The sequence below is a fragment of the Leopardus geoffroyi genome, chromosome E1, assembly GCF_018350155.1.
Source record: "Leopardus geoffroyi isolate Oge1 chromosome E1, O.geoffroyi_Oge1_pat1.0, whole genome shotgun sequence".
Lineage (NCBI taxonomy): Eukaryota > Metazoa > Chordata > Mammalia > Carnivora > Felidae > Leopardus > Leopardus geoffroyi.
The window spans coordinates 4,498,863-4,516,158 of NC_059330.1; the positions used below are offsets into that span (position 1 = coordinate 4,498,863).

General features: G+C 46.2%; 1 protein-coding gene across 1 annotated transcript in view; it reads right to left on the reverse strand.

The window, feature by feature from the left end:
• Positions 1-8,065, reverse strand: part of MYH13 (myosin heavy chain 13) — a 52,515-nt gene extending 44,450 nt beyond the window's left edge. Inside the window, exons 1-7 of the mRNA XM_045487393.1 lie at positions 7,849-8,065; positions 6,148-6,291; positions 5,904-6,060; positions 3,780-3,807; positions 3,581-3,692; positions 2,357-2,449; positions 59-122 (exon numbers count right to left, since the gene is read on the reverse strand). Coding sequence (XP_045343349.1) covers positions 59-122; positions 2,357-2,449; positions 3,581-3,692; positions 3,780-3,807; positions 5,904-6,060; positions 6,148-6,291; positions 7,849-8,052 — 802 coding nt within the window. The 5' untranslated portion in view covers positions 8,053-8,065. The remainder of the gene's footprint in view (positions 1-58; positions 123-2,356; positions 2,450-3,580; positions 3,693-3,779; positions 3,808-5,903; positions 6,061-6,147; positions 6,292-7,848) is intronic.
• Positions 8,066-17,296: the final 9,231 nt, after the last annotated feature.

The window sequence follows — 17,296 nt, forward strand, 5'->3', positions numbered from 1 at the left end:
CCTGGGAGATGCTTCTGTGGTCAAATCCCATGGTGCCCAGTGGGGTGCCCTGACTCACAGGTTTCGATGTCTGCAGATGCCAGCTTTCCCGTGGCTCCAAAATGAATCCGAATGAATTTCCCCTGTCCAATGGCAGGTAGACAAACATCACCATTATTTCATGTATATGGTAGCGTGGCTGGCTTTTGCTAGGGACTACCAGCCATGGGTGGGAAATGTAGGGTCACGGAGAAAGTGATGCCAGATGCAGAGGACTTGACTCTTCTCTGTCTGCCTGGCATCCGGTGTCCCCATTCTGGGTCCATCAAGACTCAGATAGTTCTACCCAAAGCATCTGGTCCTGTTCCTCCAGCTCTGGGGACGCCCACAGCCTCCCTCACCAACTTCCTTGAGACCACCTCACGCTAGACTGTCCCCTTGGTTTTTAACCTGCTCTCTGGTACCCGGATTCCCAAACACTTCATGACAACTTTGATGGGTCTCATTGGATTGTCTTGCTGACCTCCTTTTTTCCTTCTGAGATTTCTTCCTTTGGTTTCCCTTACTGCTTACTACAGGCAACCCTACCTCCCAGGCTCAGGCCAGGCTCTCTGGCTCCCCAAATACACATTCAGAGTCTGAGTTCTCCCCTTTGGAGGGGAGGCGAGGGGTGAAATTTTACGAGTGATTGGTCTCTACCAAACTGTGAGCAAATTTGAGGGCAAAAATGTTGCCTTGCTTATTCACCCATAGTCAGGAATGTGGTCGTTATTCAGTAATATTCTCAATATTTTCTTTTTTTATTTTGAGCTTATTTATTTATTTTGAGAGGGATAGGGAGAGAGAGAATCCCAAGCAGGCTCCACACTCTCAGTGCAGAGCCCAAAAGGAGGCTCTATCCCATGAACCGTGAGATTGTGACCTGAGCCAATACCAAGAATCAGTTGAATGACTGAGCCACCCAGATGCCCTGGTGTATTTTCTGAATGAAACTTGAGGAGAGTTGGTGTAGGGCCAGTGGAGGTATGAGTGAACTGTAAGTGTTGGTCTTCGGTATTGTTAGCTGCTCAGTGGGAAATGATGGAAGTTTTAGCCTGCAGATGTTTGGTGGGTGGGCGGAAGGTAGACAGAATAACCAGGGTGATCGTGACTTCTGGGTCTGGGCCAAGAGGAGAGGCCTAAGCACTATAGAGGGTGTCTAAAGGCATCGTCTTCCTCATGGCACCAGGTTAGCTCAATAACTGACTTGATGCCAATGTATGTACCATGTCTCTGCTGTGTAACATGCACCCAGATCCCCTACGAGCAAGAGATTTTAGTTGTGCACAGGGAGGACAGATGTGCAAATGAGCAATGCACAGAGGACCGAGGGAAAGAAAGAAAGAAAGGTCAGGGCTCATTGTCACAGTCCTTGATGGCTACATCTACTCTTTCATCGGTGACGACTTTATCTTTGAGAAATAATGATGAAACACAAGCTTGAGATTATCCACCTCCTGAGATGTGTGAAGTCCTGATGTACTTTTGCAACTACAGGCATAAATGAGGGCTTCACCTCGTGGTATTTGCTCACCTCCTGGTACAGTGAGATTGGGTAGAGGACTGGTTGTTTATTTGCTGATGGAGGAAGTCAATGCCTCTTTGGCTGAGCTAAACTTAAGTGAGACATTAGGGATGGAACATATCCTTCAGTATTTTCAACATCAACTTATTCCCAGGTTTTGGGCTCTCCTGCCTTCACAGGACTTTTCCTTTTCCCAGGACTTCCCTTTTCCCTGCCTCTGACTTGGAGGAATTAAAGCTGCTCACTTAATGCACACTAAGGTTTGTGTGGCTAATAAGCCAATGAGATTGCTCAATGGACTTCAGCATTTTAAAATGTGCTACCCCAAGGGACGTCTGGGTGGCTCAGTAGGTGAAGCATCTGACTCTTGGTATCGGCTCAGGTCATGATCTCACAGTTCGTGGGATCGAGCCCCTCATCAGGCTCTGTGCTGAGCCTATAGCCTGCTTAAGATTTTCTCTCTCCCTCTGCACCCCCCCCCCCCCAAAAGTTTCTGCCTCAAGACACCAATTTTAGCATAAAAGAATTGCTCTCTACTTGTGGAACCTGAATCACCATAACTTCAGGATGCTCTGAGATGTCGCTGTCTAGTTAGGAAGGGACAGATAATTCTCCCTCTGCCAAGAATGAGCCAACACATTCTTCAGTGTATCAGAATATCCCAGCAGGGCAGATAGATCTGAATCATGTGAGGGTAGAATAGGGCTGGCTATATTCTGGTTTATGTGGCATTTTTTAATATCCAGCATTTGAGGAGAGGGTTTGGTTCTGGGGTGGGGGTGGGGGGGTGTGGAAAATTGGACTGGGTCTTACAAATCTTGAGGAGTTGTCATTCCTCACAGTCTTGGCGTTTCCAAAGGCCTCCAGCAGGGGATTGGCCTGGATGATTTGATCTTCCAGGGTCCCCTAATAATAAACAAGAAGAGACAAAGGGAGGACTTTGGACTGTCCCCTGAAGGAGCCCCCTGGTGACTCGAATGTGTGTATGCTCTGGGCAGGGTCCAAGGAGAGATGCTGACCAGTCTAGCCTGGTGGCCAGTGCAGATGTGAGAAGGAACCCACGGCCTCACCCCCCCACCTCCCAAGGAGGCTTCAAGGTCCCATCCAGGAGATGGTCTGATTAGTATAGCATTGACGTGACTCTGGCCACACCAAATTCCAGGCTTCATTTTGATTTTTCAGGCTGCCTTTCTTCTCTGATAACACTTCATTATAAAACATGGATTTTTAGAATACATACACCCGTTACTGCATGCATCGGGACCCAACTAATAGATTTGGATTCAGAAGTATAAATAGAATTGAGCAATTAAAGTGACCCAAGAGATCACTTATAGAAATAGTGGTTCTCAAAAAAATTTTAAGTAGCAAAAAATATGTCATGAGAACTATTGCTCAGAAGTCCGCTTAAAGAAGATGTCGGGCTCTGTGCTGGCAACTCGGAGCCTGGAGCCTGCTTCGGATTCTGTGTCTCCCTCTCTCTCTGCCCCTCCCCCACTCATGCTCTGTCTCTCTCTGTCTCAGAAATAAACATTAAAAAAATTTTTTTAAGAAGGTAGAACTTTTACCCTCACCCCCCCACCACGACTGCTTATCCTTCTGTCTCCAGGGCAGTTTTCAAACTCCTGTCCCGCCCAGCTGGTTCTCAAAGTGTGATCCTTGGACCAGTTGCGTGAACAGAGGGAACATGATGAAAATGCAAAGTGTCAGCCTTGTGAATGTGAGATTGGCATTTCGGTCAGAAATTTTGGGCCAGGGGCTTAGCGACTGGTCGTTCACAAGGCCTCCTCGTGATTCTTACGTGCGCTCACCTGTTTTTTGAGAGCCCCTGGCCTGAAGCATCCCTCCTGGAGGGGAGTGCGTAGTGAGTTGCTCACCTGTCCCTGGCTTTTCCTGATGGAGCTGGTGCCACCACCTCCCGCCCTGCCCCGCAAACACCCTTAGGACACGACGAGGTGCCCTGCCTACACTTGGTGCTCACCCACTCTTTAAGTTGGACTTATGCCCGCAAACCTCCCGATGGAGGGAGCTGCTTACCTGCATCTTGCCTGGCTGCTGCTCCTTCTTTTTGTCCCCAGTGACCGCAATTGTTGCAAAGTACTGGATGACACGCTTGGTGTTCACCGTCTTCCCCGCGCCGGATTCTCCGCTGCCGATTTAAAAGTAAGGGAGATAAAAGGGTGGAAGGGGCAGCGCCGGCTTCCGTGTCCTCATGGTGCAAACAGAGGTTACTCACGTGATGAGGATGGACTGATTGTCTCGATCTGGAAATGCAGAGGGAAGAAGACGGAATAAAGAAACAGCAAACACACGGAATAAAAAACAAAAAACAAAAAACAGGGCAACATCGGGTGTGGTCGGGGTCCGTGTGGCGCTGACCTGAACTAGCAGTGTGAGGCTGGGGCGTGTCTAATCTTCCTCGAGACCATTGGTGCAGGTTCCCCAAATGTGGGATGTGCACCACGGACAGCGTGGCGAGTGAACAGTGAATCCCACAGTGTGAAAGTTTTTCTTGTTCATGGGTCTTTAACTCCTTGCCAGCCATTTCTCAACAAAGAACAAGTCTCAGACTCAGGGCTTGTAGGAAGGCACGGCTTCTAATTAGAATCTATGGGCACTGATTGGTTGTCATTGAGATTTTCTTTTACTCTGTACTCGTGGAAAGTGACCGTGGTTTTCCATTTACAGTCGCTTATGAGTTGAGTGGTGTCCCCCACAAATTCATGTGTTGAGATCCTTACCCCCAGGACCTCAGAATGTGACCTTGTTTGGAAACAGGGTCTTTGCAGGTGCTATTGGTGAAGATAAGGTCGCCCCGGGGTGGGTGGGGCCCAAATCCAATATGATTTCGGTCCTTTTTAAAAGGAGAGGTTTGGAGATAGATCCACTCAGGGAGAACACCATGTAAAGGCAAATGTATAAGCAGAGTGATGTTTTTACAAGCCAAGGAACCCCACAGACAGCCAGGAAACCCCCAGAAACTGCAAGAGGGGCAGGGGACAGATTCTGCCTCTCCGCCCTTGGAAGGACCCAACCACGCTGATACCCCAGTCTTGGACTTTCCACCTCCTGACTTTGAGACAATAATTTCTGTTGTGTAAGCCACCTGCTTTATGGGATTTTGCCACAGCAGCTCTAGAAACTCATACAAATAATGGTATTGGGGGCGCTTGGGTGGCTCCATCAGTTAAACATCCGACTCTTGATTTCATCTCAGGTCATGATCTCATGGTTTGTGGGATCAAGCCCCACGTTGGGCTCCACTCTGAGTGTGGAATCTGCGTAAGATTCTCTCTCTCTCTCTGACCCTCCCCAACTCATGTGCATGCCTCTCTCTCTCTTTCTCTCTCTCTCTCTCTTAAAATAAGTAAATAAGCTTTAAAACCACCCCCCCTCCACAGGGCACCTGGGGGCTCAGTCAGTTAAGCATCTGACTTCGACTCAGGTTATGATCTCATGGTTTGTGGGTTCGAGCCCCACATCAGGCTCTGTGCTGACAGCTCGGAGCCTGGAGCCTGCTTCAGATTCTGGGTCTCCCTCTCTCTCTGCCCCTCTCCTGCTCATGCTCTGCCTCTCTCTCTCTCTCTCAAAGATGAATAAACATTAAAAAAATATTAAACCCTCCTCAAACAAAAAAAAAATAGTGCTATCGATCTTCCTTTTCAAATTGATGTAACTTTAGTTGATTTGCAGACAAATATGAAATGTACAGTAATGTCTAGGACTGAGTGTGAGAGAGGAAGGGCTGAGGTCTGGACAACATGAGGTTTAGGAGACGACTTTCAGGGTCGTCAAATCTCAGAGGCTTGCTTCTGCTTCTTGAGTCTGCACCAAATTGAGTCAGGTGAAAGTAGCAGGTCAAAGTGACAGAAAACAGGGTGTCATCTCAGAGATGACACTATTGTCACATCTCTACATCCTGTGCCCTCCTGGAAATTTAGGGAAGAGACAGAGGAACCCGAGTCTGGGAAGGAAGACAGTGCAGGGACTTTGCTATGCGCATTTCTCCAACTTTGCTTTCTAGCTGCCACTAATAGGCTCCCTTCTAAGCATGCTCATGTTGGGGGATTCTGTGGAGGTAAGGGCAGGGCATCTCTCTGCGTTCCTGGTCCCCCCCCCCAGTAAGCATGTGTGCAGCGCGGCATCAGTCGTCAGCACTGGCCTACGAACCATGGCTGCTAATGGAAGATACTGCAAAATCATCATGCAATCATCGGAGTCTCCCAAGGTCACTTTGCTCATCACCCCATCCAGATGATCGAAGGGCTTGAATAATTAGCTGAGAAGCAGTCCAATTAAAGGGCTTGAATAAGGAACTAAAAACTATTCGTAAGAAATACGGATTGAAGAAATGACTCACCCGTCAGCATGAACTGATAGGCGTTGTCGGAGATGGAGAAGATGTGGGGCGGGGCCTCCTGGCGCTTCTTGCCTCGGTAGGCGGCCACCACCTCGGGGTTGTACACCGGCAGCCACTTGTAGGGGTTGACGGTGACGCAGAAGAGGCCCGAGTAGGTCTGAGAAAACCAGAAAATGCAGCATGTGGATCTTGCTTTACTCGGAGAGGGGGACGGCTTAATAAGGAGATGCCAAAGGGCACTCACGTAGATCATCCAGGCTGTGTAACGCTCTTTGAGGTTGTACAGCACGGCGGGCTCGTGCAGATGCGTCATCATGGCCATGTCCTCGATCTTGTCAAACTTGGGAGGGTTCATGGGGAACACCTGGTCACTGTTCAGGGTGAGTGTCTGGGGATTGAGAGGAAAAGCACATGACGAGTAGGAGAGCCAATGCTCTGTACCCCACTCTACCTGGTGCGGAGGAAGTCGTGCGACACTGCAGTGTGATCACCCCACTACCATGAACAGCTTTATGGATCATCTCTGGGAACAGAGATGATCCACAAAGAACTATCCTTGATTAACCTAATCCCGGTCAAACTGCATAACCGGTTCTGGTCTGGTGCCCCCTGTCAGCATGCCATCCCGTGTGCGGGGAATGAGCCACAGGTACGCACAGCGATAGAGCCCTTTAGCCCTCAGGGTCCAAGTGGGACTCGGGATGGCCAAGGCCAGGGCAGCGGGCCGCCTCTGTTCGACCCATTTGCTGTGAGTGCAAAGGTCGAGAGGCTGGAAAGAAGTATTCCAGTGTCTTCTGTGCATTTCCACCTCAATACCTCTGCTCACATGGGTTCCTTTGTCTCGAGTACCTTCACCGAAATTATGTTCAGAACCCCTCAAAGTTCAGCTCAGGCGACACCTCCCCTGTGACCTGTTTCCTGTCTCCCTATCTTTTCCGGGGTTCCATCATTCTTTGCATTTACAGCATTTGGGCTTGCACCATGGTCCGTGGTCAAACTGTATATTTCTCAGACTATTACTTAATTTCCCTTCTGTGGGTTTCCCCTCAGAAGGCAAAAAGGCGGGGATTTGTTGGTACGGGCCAAATCTCTTGAGGAAAGGAGACTCATTTGCCCCGCTGCTCTGCACTAGAGTAAGATACCCAAGATAGCATAAGGGGAGATGGAAAATTCTGTGTATCCTGAACCTTCAGACATTGGGACTTGTTTCTTTTCAGATCATTCAGGGAAGCAGTGAGATCCTCAGCGTGTGACCGTGTAAGATTCTGAAAATGAGGCACAACCATGGGAGGGGCCCCCAAGAATGACTGAAGAAAATTTATTTCCAGCTCAGTGCAAAGAGGCTGAAATCAGAGGTTAAGTTCAATAAACAAACAACAAATAAAATAAAGATCTGCCTTGTATGCCTGAGTTTGTGAACTGAGACTCATACCTGCCAGTCACATCTTGATTCCTACACAAGATGGTAAACTTTGGGAAGGCAGGTTGTGAGATTTGCTTCTGTCTGCAAAGTGATGGATGCCAGGCGTGGTGGGCGTCCAGTGAATATTGAATTGAATGGTGCCCTGTAATTCTCTACATTAAGCTAGGAATTGCCTCTAGTGTTTTCTCTATAAGTCACTCTGCAGCCTAGGGAATGACATTTGCCTGGCCCACCCAGCAGCAACCAGCATTGATCTTTCCCTTAAATGGTCCAACCTCTGCCACCCTAACCTTCTCCTTTCTCCAAAGCAAACATCACAAAAACTCTCAAAGCCCAAGTCCCAGAAAAACGAAAGAAGCAGGAATGAAGGCGTTTGCAAATGTCACTTCACTACAGAATAGATCAACGTTAGTTGTGTTCTGTCTTCACATTGCTACGGACTAGCACGTGATTTCCAATATCCCACGCCAAAGGTACATGAGAATGCCCACATTTTCAAGGACATCTGAGATCAACACTTACCCGGTCATCCAGCGTCTTGACCGTGACTTTGTCATTTTCCCTGCTCTGGATCATACCTTTCACGTACATTTCCTTATCATCTACTGCAAAGCAGGCTTTCTTAGAATCAAAGGGGCGGTTTTGTGCCTCGATTCTCTCCTTCTCTGGCTTCCGCAGGTAGGGAGCTGCCTCTCCAAAAATGGCCATCTCGGCATCAGAACTCATGACTGCAGGGGGGCTGGGAAGACCAGGGAGATGGCTGAGTCTGGAGCCTGAGTGACTCCTGAATCTGAAGGGTCCCACCCTATTATTTCTACCCATCCAGGGGGTCGGATCAAAAGCTCCTGGGATTAATTTAGGTCATGATGAATCCAGGACTATGTCTAGGGGCTTAGAGTGGGCAAGGAGCAATGAGCTAAGGGAGAGACTGCATCCTAAGAAAAATGGTTGAGGGGTGGTTTTCATCCCTGGGTGCTGATTTGGGGGGATATCTCTTAGTTCAGCTCCACGCTCGGAAGGAAGTCTGAACCAACCAGAGTGAGCCCAACAAAGGTGAGCCCAACAAAAGAGGACTTGGGAAGCACTTCCTTAATGACATACCTTGTTTGAGCCCTGTGATCTCAAATCTTAAGATCCCCTTAAGATTCCCAAATCTTAAGCGTGTCTGAAAACAGTGATTGGGATGTTGATAGTTCCTAGTAGAAATTTCAGACAGCCCAATGGAAAGTAATGACTTGAACATAAATACTCTTGCCACACTCGCTTAGAACATTCTAGGCAGCAAGCTGATGGGAAGCATTATGGCCAAATACAGTGGCTCTACATTTTAATGTGCACCAGAGTTTACCTGGAGGGCTTGTTAAAACACAGAGGGCTGGGCCCCAACCCTGGAGTTTTGATTCAGTAGGTCTGGGGGAGGGCCTGAGAATTTGCATTTCTAGCAAGTTCCGAGGTGATGCTGCTGCTGCTATTCTAGGGACCACATCTGAGAACTGCTGGCCTCAAACCTTCTTATAAATGTCCTTGAACCTGTTATAATTGCACCACCCAGGGATGTGCTGGAAATGCAGAACCCAGGCCGGATACAGAATCAGAAGCTGCATTAAAAAAAATTTTTTTAATGTTTATTTATTTTTAAGAGAGAGAGAGAGACAGGGTGTGAGTGGGAGAGGGGCAGAGAGAGAGGGAGACAGAGGATCCGAAGCAGGCTCCAGGCTCCGAGCTGTCAGCACAGAGCCCGATGTGGGGCTCGAACCCACAAATGGTGAGATCATGACCTGAGCCGAAGTCGGAGGCTTGAATTGACTGAGCCGCCCTGGTGCCCCCAGAAGCTGCATTTTAATGAGATCTCCAGGTGATTTCTAGGCATAGCAGACTTGAGAGGTATTGGCCATCGTGCAGTGTCCTCCAAATTTCACTTGTGTGTAACAGTGTCAGGGTGTGACAGGCAGTGTTTAATTAGATTAACATCTGCCTTACAACTCACTGGCTGGTGTGTGTGTGTGAGTATGTGTACACGTGCCTCTGCTTCTCCCTCTCTCCCCTCTCCCTCCCTCCCCAAACCATCCCCCCCTTCATTGATCCTTCTATGTATTTTCCCTGCTTAGAAGCCAGAAAACCTGGCTTTAACGTCCCAGTGCTGCACTTGGTCAAACCACTTAGCTTCACCAGGCCTCTGTTTCCACTTAATTTTTAAAAAATGTTTATTTATTTTTGAGAGAGAGAGAGAGAGAGAGAGAGAGAGAGAGAGAGGCCACAAACAGGGGAGGGGCAGAGAGAGACACACAGAATTTGAAGCAGGCTCCAGCCTCCATCTGAGCTGTCAGCACAGAGCTCAACGTGGGGCTCGAACTTACAAACTGTGAGATCATGACCTGAGCCGAAGTCGACACTCAACCAACTGAGCCACCCAGGCGCCCCTCTATTTCCACTTAAAATGAAGTCGCAAGTCTAGCTTATTTCTAAGGCCCCTGCAGATGCTGTGACTCTCAGACTCCTTTTCTGCCTCTGCACCTGCTTGTCCCGCCCCTTTGGATTCTGACCGCCCCCCTCCCACCATGGGGCCCCTCCACTTCTTTTCCCCCAGTTACCCACCTTCCCTTTCCCTCCTGTTTCCCTCCTACTTGTTCTCCTGTAACTGATTATAGAGTGAAGTTACACACATGTATCCCCATAGCTCTCTTAAGAGAAGTTCATCTCTTTTTCTAATAAGGCCTTTTACGTTTCCTGTTAAAAGTAGGAGGATTGAACTGTTTATGGTTCTCTCTTGGAAGTCAGTCTCCCCCAGCTTACCCGTTATGAAATTGCTCTTCATGGGTAACAGTTGTTTTATTATTCCTTCTGGTGCCACTGCGGGGTTTTATTCCTACAGGCAGAGAAGCATTTGCTTCCCTCCGGGCCTTATTCGGCTAGGCTGCATCGTAATTCTACTTTGGTCAGTGCCTCCGCTGAACCATGGTGGTTAGATTTTCAGAGGAGAGACTAGACATTGGAAATTAAAGTGGAGAGCATTTAAAAATATTCATTAATTCGTTTAAAATTACTATTAGGGACACCTAGGGGGCTCAGTCGGCTAAGCATCCAACTCTCGATCTTGGCTCAGGTCACGATCTCATGCTTTGTGGGTTTGAGTCCCATGTTGGGCTCTGTGCTGGCAGTGTGGCACTTAGACTTCTCTCTCCTTTTCTCTCTGCCCCTCCCCTCCCCAAAATAAATAAACTTAAAAAATAAGTAAAATAAAATTACTATCAAATCCATTACCTGTTAGCATAAATAATACATTTTTATGCAAATGACTATATTTTCCAGAACAAAAATGAATTAGTGTGAAGAGTAGCATTGTTTCTTATTTTTGCAACTTTCTTTAATGTCTGCTGAATAAAAGACAGCTGGATTTTTATGCCTGCTTCTGTACTCAGTCTGTTACTGGAAGTTTTATTTTTGTTATCTTTTTTTTTCACATTTATTTATTTTTGAAAGACAGAGCAAGACAGAGCATGAGTGGGTTAGGAGCAGAGAGAGAGGGGGACACAGAATCCGAAGCAGGCTCCAGGCTCTAAGCTGTCAGCACAGAGCCCAATGCGGGGCTCGAACCCATGACCGTGAAATCATGACCTGAGCCGAGGTCGGATGCTTAACCGACTGAGCCACCCAGGTGTGCCTTGCTTATTTGTTTTATTTTGGTTAAAGTAAATGCAGAAAATCTGGCCTTCTACAGTTACGTAGTTTGGAAAAGGAGAGAGTATTTTCATTGTCTTTTCAAATAATTGTGAATATTCTTCTTAGATATTGTACCAAAACATGACAAGTGGTAGTTCCTTAAAGGCTAACTGCAATGTGGAATAAAACCTGAAACTGTATCCAGGAATATTTTGTACAATGTGGGGCTCAAACCCATGAACTGCGAGACCATGACCTGAGCTAAGTTGGACGCTTAACTGACTGAGCCACCCAGGCGCCCCCTGTATTTGAACTTTGAATGGATCTTTTCCCACCTGTGAACATCATACGTGAGTCCCTTGGAAAATACTGGTTCCCTGAGTTATACAAAACTTCCAAATGTTAACATGTTTCGATACAGGATATGAAACAATAACAATTATCAATGTCTGCACTGACTTCATTAGAAAATTCTTCAAGTATTAGGAAGTTGTCAAGTTAGTGGTAGCAGATGCAAGTATTCAAAAATTCTAATTTTTGCTTGAAAGCTCAAATATAGGACCACCTGGGTGGCTCAGTCGGTTAAGCGTCTGACTTCGGCTCAGGTCACGATCTTACAGTTTGTAGGTTCGAGCCCCACATTGGGCTCTGTGCTGATGTCTCGGAGCCTGGAGCCTGCTTTGGATTCTGTGTCTCCCTCTCTCTCTGCCCCTCCCCCACTCATGCTCTGTCTCTCTCTCTCAAAAAATAAATAAGCATTAAAAAAAAAGAAAGCTCAACTGTATCATCAGTTCAAAAGTTCTTAGGAATCTCTGAAGATCTGCAGGTTACACTTGAGAGTTGTTGGCACAATGAGGGAATCTTGTCAGGTTACAGGTGTATGACCTTACGTGATTTGGCATGGGTTAGCATTCAGCATGATACCCAGTGTTGGAAAATGATCTACGTCAATCATCGGCAACAGAATCTCTGTGGCTGAGGCTGGGGAACCTGAATTCTTCCCAAGGGCCTCAAACCCAGCGATGTTTGGGAACTACTAGCTTGGGTCATTATTTTGCTTTCCTGAAACCACTCTTTCCAAAACCATGGCATGGTCCCATCGGTCCTGCACAAAATGACCTTAGGCAAATATTTCTTAATTGTAATACTCATGTGTTCGTTAAATCTATTATCGTATCAAAACCTAACTGTCATCAATTGCGAGGTAAATTATTTCATGTTTCAGAAAAAAGAAACCGCACCTCACTACAGTCCTCATTTCACTGATTGTAAGATGCTTCTCATGTTCAGAGATAATATTTTGTGAAAAATGTGAAGAAAATTAAAATGGGTCAAACAGGGTGATTGATATGTGCCTCCCATTTAGAGAGTGTGCTGTGCCCGTTGATGCTGGTGATGTGATATAAGGCAGTGTTTTTCTCACACGTTGGCGTGCGGATGAATCCACCTGGGCGTGTTACTGAAAGGCGTGTGTTGATGCAGCAGGTCTGGGGTGGGATCGAAATTCTGAAGATCTAACAAATGTCTCAGCTGGTGGTCCACACTTTCATAGCAAGCATCCAGGGTAGGGTGACTAAAAAAACGAATCGAAGAAGGGGCGCCTGGGTGGCTCAGTGGGTTAAGCATCTGACTTCGGCTCAGGTCATGATCTCAGGGTTCACGAATTCGAATCCTGCGGTGGGGTCTCTGGTGTTGGCGCAGAGCCTGCTTCGGATCCTGTCTCTCTGTCCCTCCCCCGTGCTCTCTCTCTCAAAGATAAATAAACATTAAAAAAAAAAATCGAAGAAAAAAAGGGAATCCATGTAAATAAAATCATTAAGGGACTTAACAGTACTGGTGTTAAATGGATATATCACAGAATGTGTGACGGTGGGTAAGAATAGAGCCTGAAGATGGGGACAACCACAATAGCCCACGGACAAACTATTTTTAGGCATCTCAGGGAAACAAGACTTTCCTGTGGGTTTCAAGTCACGATCAGTTTTAAAGTGCAGATTCTTTCCTTTTAGCCACGACTCTAACCTGACTCGGAACCCAGGACCTCCTAATTTTACTACCAGGATGAGGCACGAGTCGTGTCAGCAACATTCTGGAAAAGGGGTTAGTTATCCCTCCTCCTTGAACACCGTCAGGGACAGCTCTCTTTGTTTTAAACAGTTTTCACGGGCTCAAGATTCTTCGTGCTGCAGACTAAAATCTGGCTTGTTGTAACTGCTGGACGACCCACCCGCATCCCGGCTCTTGGTAACAACAGGGGGAGTGCGAGCCTTCTGCCCACAAGACAACTCTGAACCCATGTGCCGGCTTCTCTGGTTCTTCTTAGCTTTCTCTTCTCCATGCTGAACGGCCTCCGTCCCACCTTCACCTGCTTCCTCCGTGATGTGCTTCTGACTCTCCTCTACTGTCATGGCGAACCCACTGCTGTTAATCTCTCAAAGTATGACATCCAAACCACATGTCGTCCTCCATCACCTTGTGCCCTCCCCTCTCTTGACCCAGGTGCAACGCCCGAGGTGGCGACTGCCTTTTGGCAGCCCCGTCCCCCTGCTGACTCACCGCTCACTGTCAAGCAAAACCCCCTCAATCCTCTGCGTGCGTGCGGTTGCTAAGTCAGATCTTTTTGCCATAGTTATGCAACTGTGCTCTGTGACCCAAGGATAAAACCATTCATTCTTGGCTGATCAGCTTTGCCTTGTTAGGTCTGATCCAACTCTCTAGGCGTGACTCATGGTGCTCCTGGACGCTGCCCTCCCCAAGTCCCTTAATTAGCATCTTCTCTGTTTCAAAAACTGGATCTGGGCTTATATGCCTATGCAGCCCTGTCTCTTCATCCCCCAACTCTGTTCCTGTCCTTGGGGGTCTTCTGAGACAGCCACCCCGGTCCACTTAATCTCCATTGCCACCTTCTGAGTGCCCCACCCCCCTTTATCTGTTTGCCGTCTGGGCACCTGATGTCGCTCTTGAATTTCTTTCATCCCCCTTCAGGCTGGGAGTTCCTCAGCCACCATATCTTGTCGGCAATGGTGGGGTCATGACTCAATTATACTTTGGTGTCCTTGGTCCTAAGTCATCTGGAATTGTCTCTAGTAAATGCAAATCTTGCAGGAGGTGGGAAGGAAAGGGCTTTTTATTAGTATAGGTTTGAATCGATCTCTGTTCTCTCGGAGGAAAGCCATAGTTGGGTGGATTCAATGATGTAGACTGCTCAAGGAACAGCAAGGTTAGCCTGTGTGTGAAGACTGAATCATGACAGTATGAACGTTGAATGTTACCTTCTGGGCCAACTAACTATATTGGCCTGGAGCTTGTGTGTCAAAATTCTGCACTGTATTTTATGCCCATTAGGGTAATGAGCAAATTTGGGGAACTATTCTTCATTTGGTAAAACCTGCATATTTTGAAATCTGCCTTTAGGAATACTTAAGTAATTGGTTTCAGTTTCCTCAATTTCAGCTCCTTATGAGCGCAGTTGGAATGAAAATAGGTAAAACAAAGTTTGCTAATTTCAAATCTGGTTGAAATTGACTCTTACCTTCTTGGTTTCCAAAGTGATGATTGGTGTCCTTCAGGAGCAATGTGTCTTCTTGGGGGTCATTTCAGAAACCAAAACCAAACACAAACAAAGAAAAAGTGAATTCTAAATAAATAAATAAATAAATAAATAAATAAATAAATAAATAAAATATATGTTTATATAACAGTTTAAATAAATATAGAAACCGTGTTTGCTGCAAGTTCTGCTTTTAAAAAGGTACACAGCAGATGTGGGATGGAATTAAATTTGCCACTCCCCCCCTTTGGTTAAATGATTATTATTTAAATAATTGGTTAATTACAACATACGGTTTATATCTTTTTAAAAAGTATCTTCTGTGTGTGCAAAGTACCATGTCAGTTCTTTAAGATGAGGTGCAAAGAAGAATAAAGATGGTCTCTGCCCTACGTGAATGCAAAATTTAGTAAGAGTTAAAGAGAAACGATCAAATAAATCGTCAACCAAGGAAAAGTAACATAAATTCTGAAAGAGCCTGATGAAATGCTCTGAGGCCTTAGGGAGATGATGCTTCTGGCTGAGAGTAGGGGGCTGTGAGCGGTCAGGAAAAAAAAAAGAAAGGAGGGAGAGGAAATGATCCAAATTTAACCTGGATGCTTAAAGCCAGTAGTTAATTCATTTGGAAATAAGAGAAAGGTGTGAATTGTAGGCAAAGCCTCTTTCAGGCGTGTAGGAAAAACACTCCCTTGAATAGTCTACATTCTCCTAGAGAGGATGAAGGTTAGGGAGGGCAGCTGAAAATTCGTCTAGGACTAAAGCAACTCCAGTCTAGGAGTTTATAACCTACGTGATGATCTCTAGGAGCCGTGAGAGTCTGAACATTTTTGACATCAAATTTAATTTAAGCAAACTTCCCATTTATTCCACAGTACTTCTATGGAACCAGGGGAGCTGTCATGAAATACCATTTGGGCAGGAAGAGACATGTCAACACTTGGCTTATTATTTCTGTTGCCCTTTCCATCTCTTTCTCTTTTGAGTCTCTGATCATCTCCAGCTATATCCCCTGAAATTCTTACCCAAATTTTCAGGAAAAAATTCAGTGATTACATATTATATTCTGAGTCCTTAGTTTAAAACAAGACGTTGAGGCAGAATCTGTTTTCTAACACTGGTTCCATCAAGAAGCTCTTGTAATTTCTTTGAACTTTGGTTTCCTTCTGCTAAACGAGACAGATGGACCAGAATAATCTCCAGGATTTCTCTTAGCCCTGTGAATGCATGACAGGAGGTACTCAGGTGGAGACGATGGCCTGGAATCAGAGTCTCCCAAGCCTGGGGCCCCTCTGATGGATGCAGTGTCAGACGTGACCCAGCCCACCGTCCACAAGGCACACTGTGCAAGACCAGTCTTGGACAGCAGCTAATCATGCCCACGGGGCATCCTAGGATGGATAGAATGCTTGGGAGAGCTTCTTCCTGCAATCATCTCCCAGAAATCCTGACATGGGAAACAATTTTTAAATAACCATAAAAATTTCAAATAATAGTTCAAGGCAATCACAGAAGAGATATCACAAATTAACATGTTTATTTGCTAACCGCGTGGTGTAACATGTACCTAAACAATTAGGAGAGGTGGAATAATGCGTCATATTCAGTTTTATTCTGCAGGTTACACATCTTTTGGTCTCCTAATTGCTTACAGTCTTGTCTTTTTCCTCCTTGTAAGAGCTTTTTGAAAGGCAATTATCTATCTTCCCGTATTGCACCTGTCTTACCCTTAACACCAGACCTTACGCTTAGTAGGTCTTCAATAACGACTACCGTGTGGCCGTACCTCCTTGACCTGTAACCTGATGAGGTTTAATCACAGCTACACGGAGCAAACAAGTGGGCACTTGTGAGCACTTACCTTGAGATGCTGCGGCGAAGCAGTTTCGAGAGTGTGGCCCCCCAGCTCTCTTTATACTCCCAAATCTGCCAGCCAAGCACTCCAACTTGGCTATATTTGGGGGATCACCATTTACTTGTGAGATGTAAATGCGTCGTAGCCCTGATCTCTCACTCTTGTTAAATTACTTGGATAAATGACCAGCGGAGGCTGCATAATGCCAAGTCAGCTGCGTAGGGATTTTGACGTTGGACACAGATCTTTGAGACTTAGAGAGTCCTAGGGGCTGAGTGCACTGGGGCAGGGTGTGCTAAGAAGGTCAGTGAAGGGCAGAACCACAGGATGAATTGTCAAGCAATGGGCGATCAATAGCACGGACGGTTAAGTCCATCTCAACTAGCTAGCATTGATATGGAATGGTGCGTGCCTCTTCTCAGAAGTTTCTGGAAAATTTAAGATCAACCATTTAACACATCCAGTGTTATTTATTTATTTATTTATTTATTTATTTATTTATTTATTGTTAAAAAAAAAAATCCAGTGATGAAGGAAAGCTTTCTAAAACTTTGTATTATCTTGTGTTATGTAATCCATACCTAGAAGACGATCTAACTTTTTCTTGCTCACCCAGGCATCTGGGAGGATGATGGAAAGCAGTCATCAGAGTAATTAGTTTTTCGTAGTGGGTTTTTCCCTGTGCTAATTGTTCCTAGATTGTGAAGAATTTTTGTGTTTGCTGTTTAGTTTTTTTTTTTTTAATTTTTAAAAATGTTTTTACTTATTTTTGAAAGAGAGAGAGAGAGCGCATGAGCGGGGGAGGAGCAGAGAGAAAGGGAGGAGACACAGAATCTGAAGCAGGCTCCAGGCTCTGAGCTGTCAGCACAGAGCCCGATGTGGGGCTCGAACTCACGAACTGTGAGATC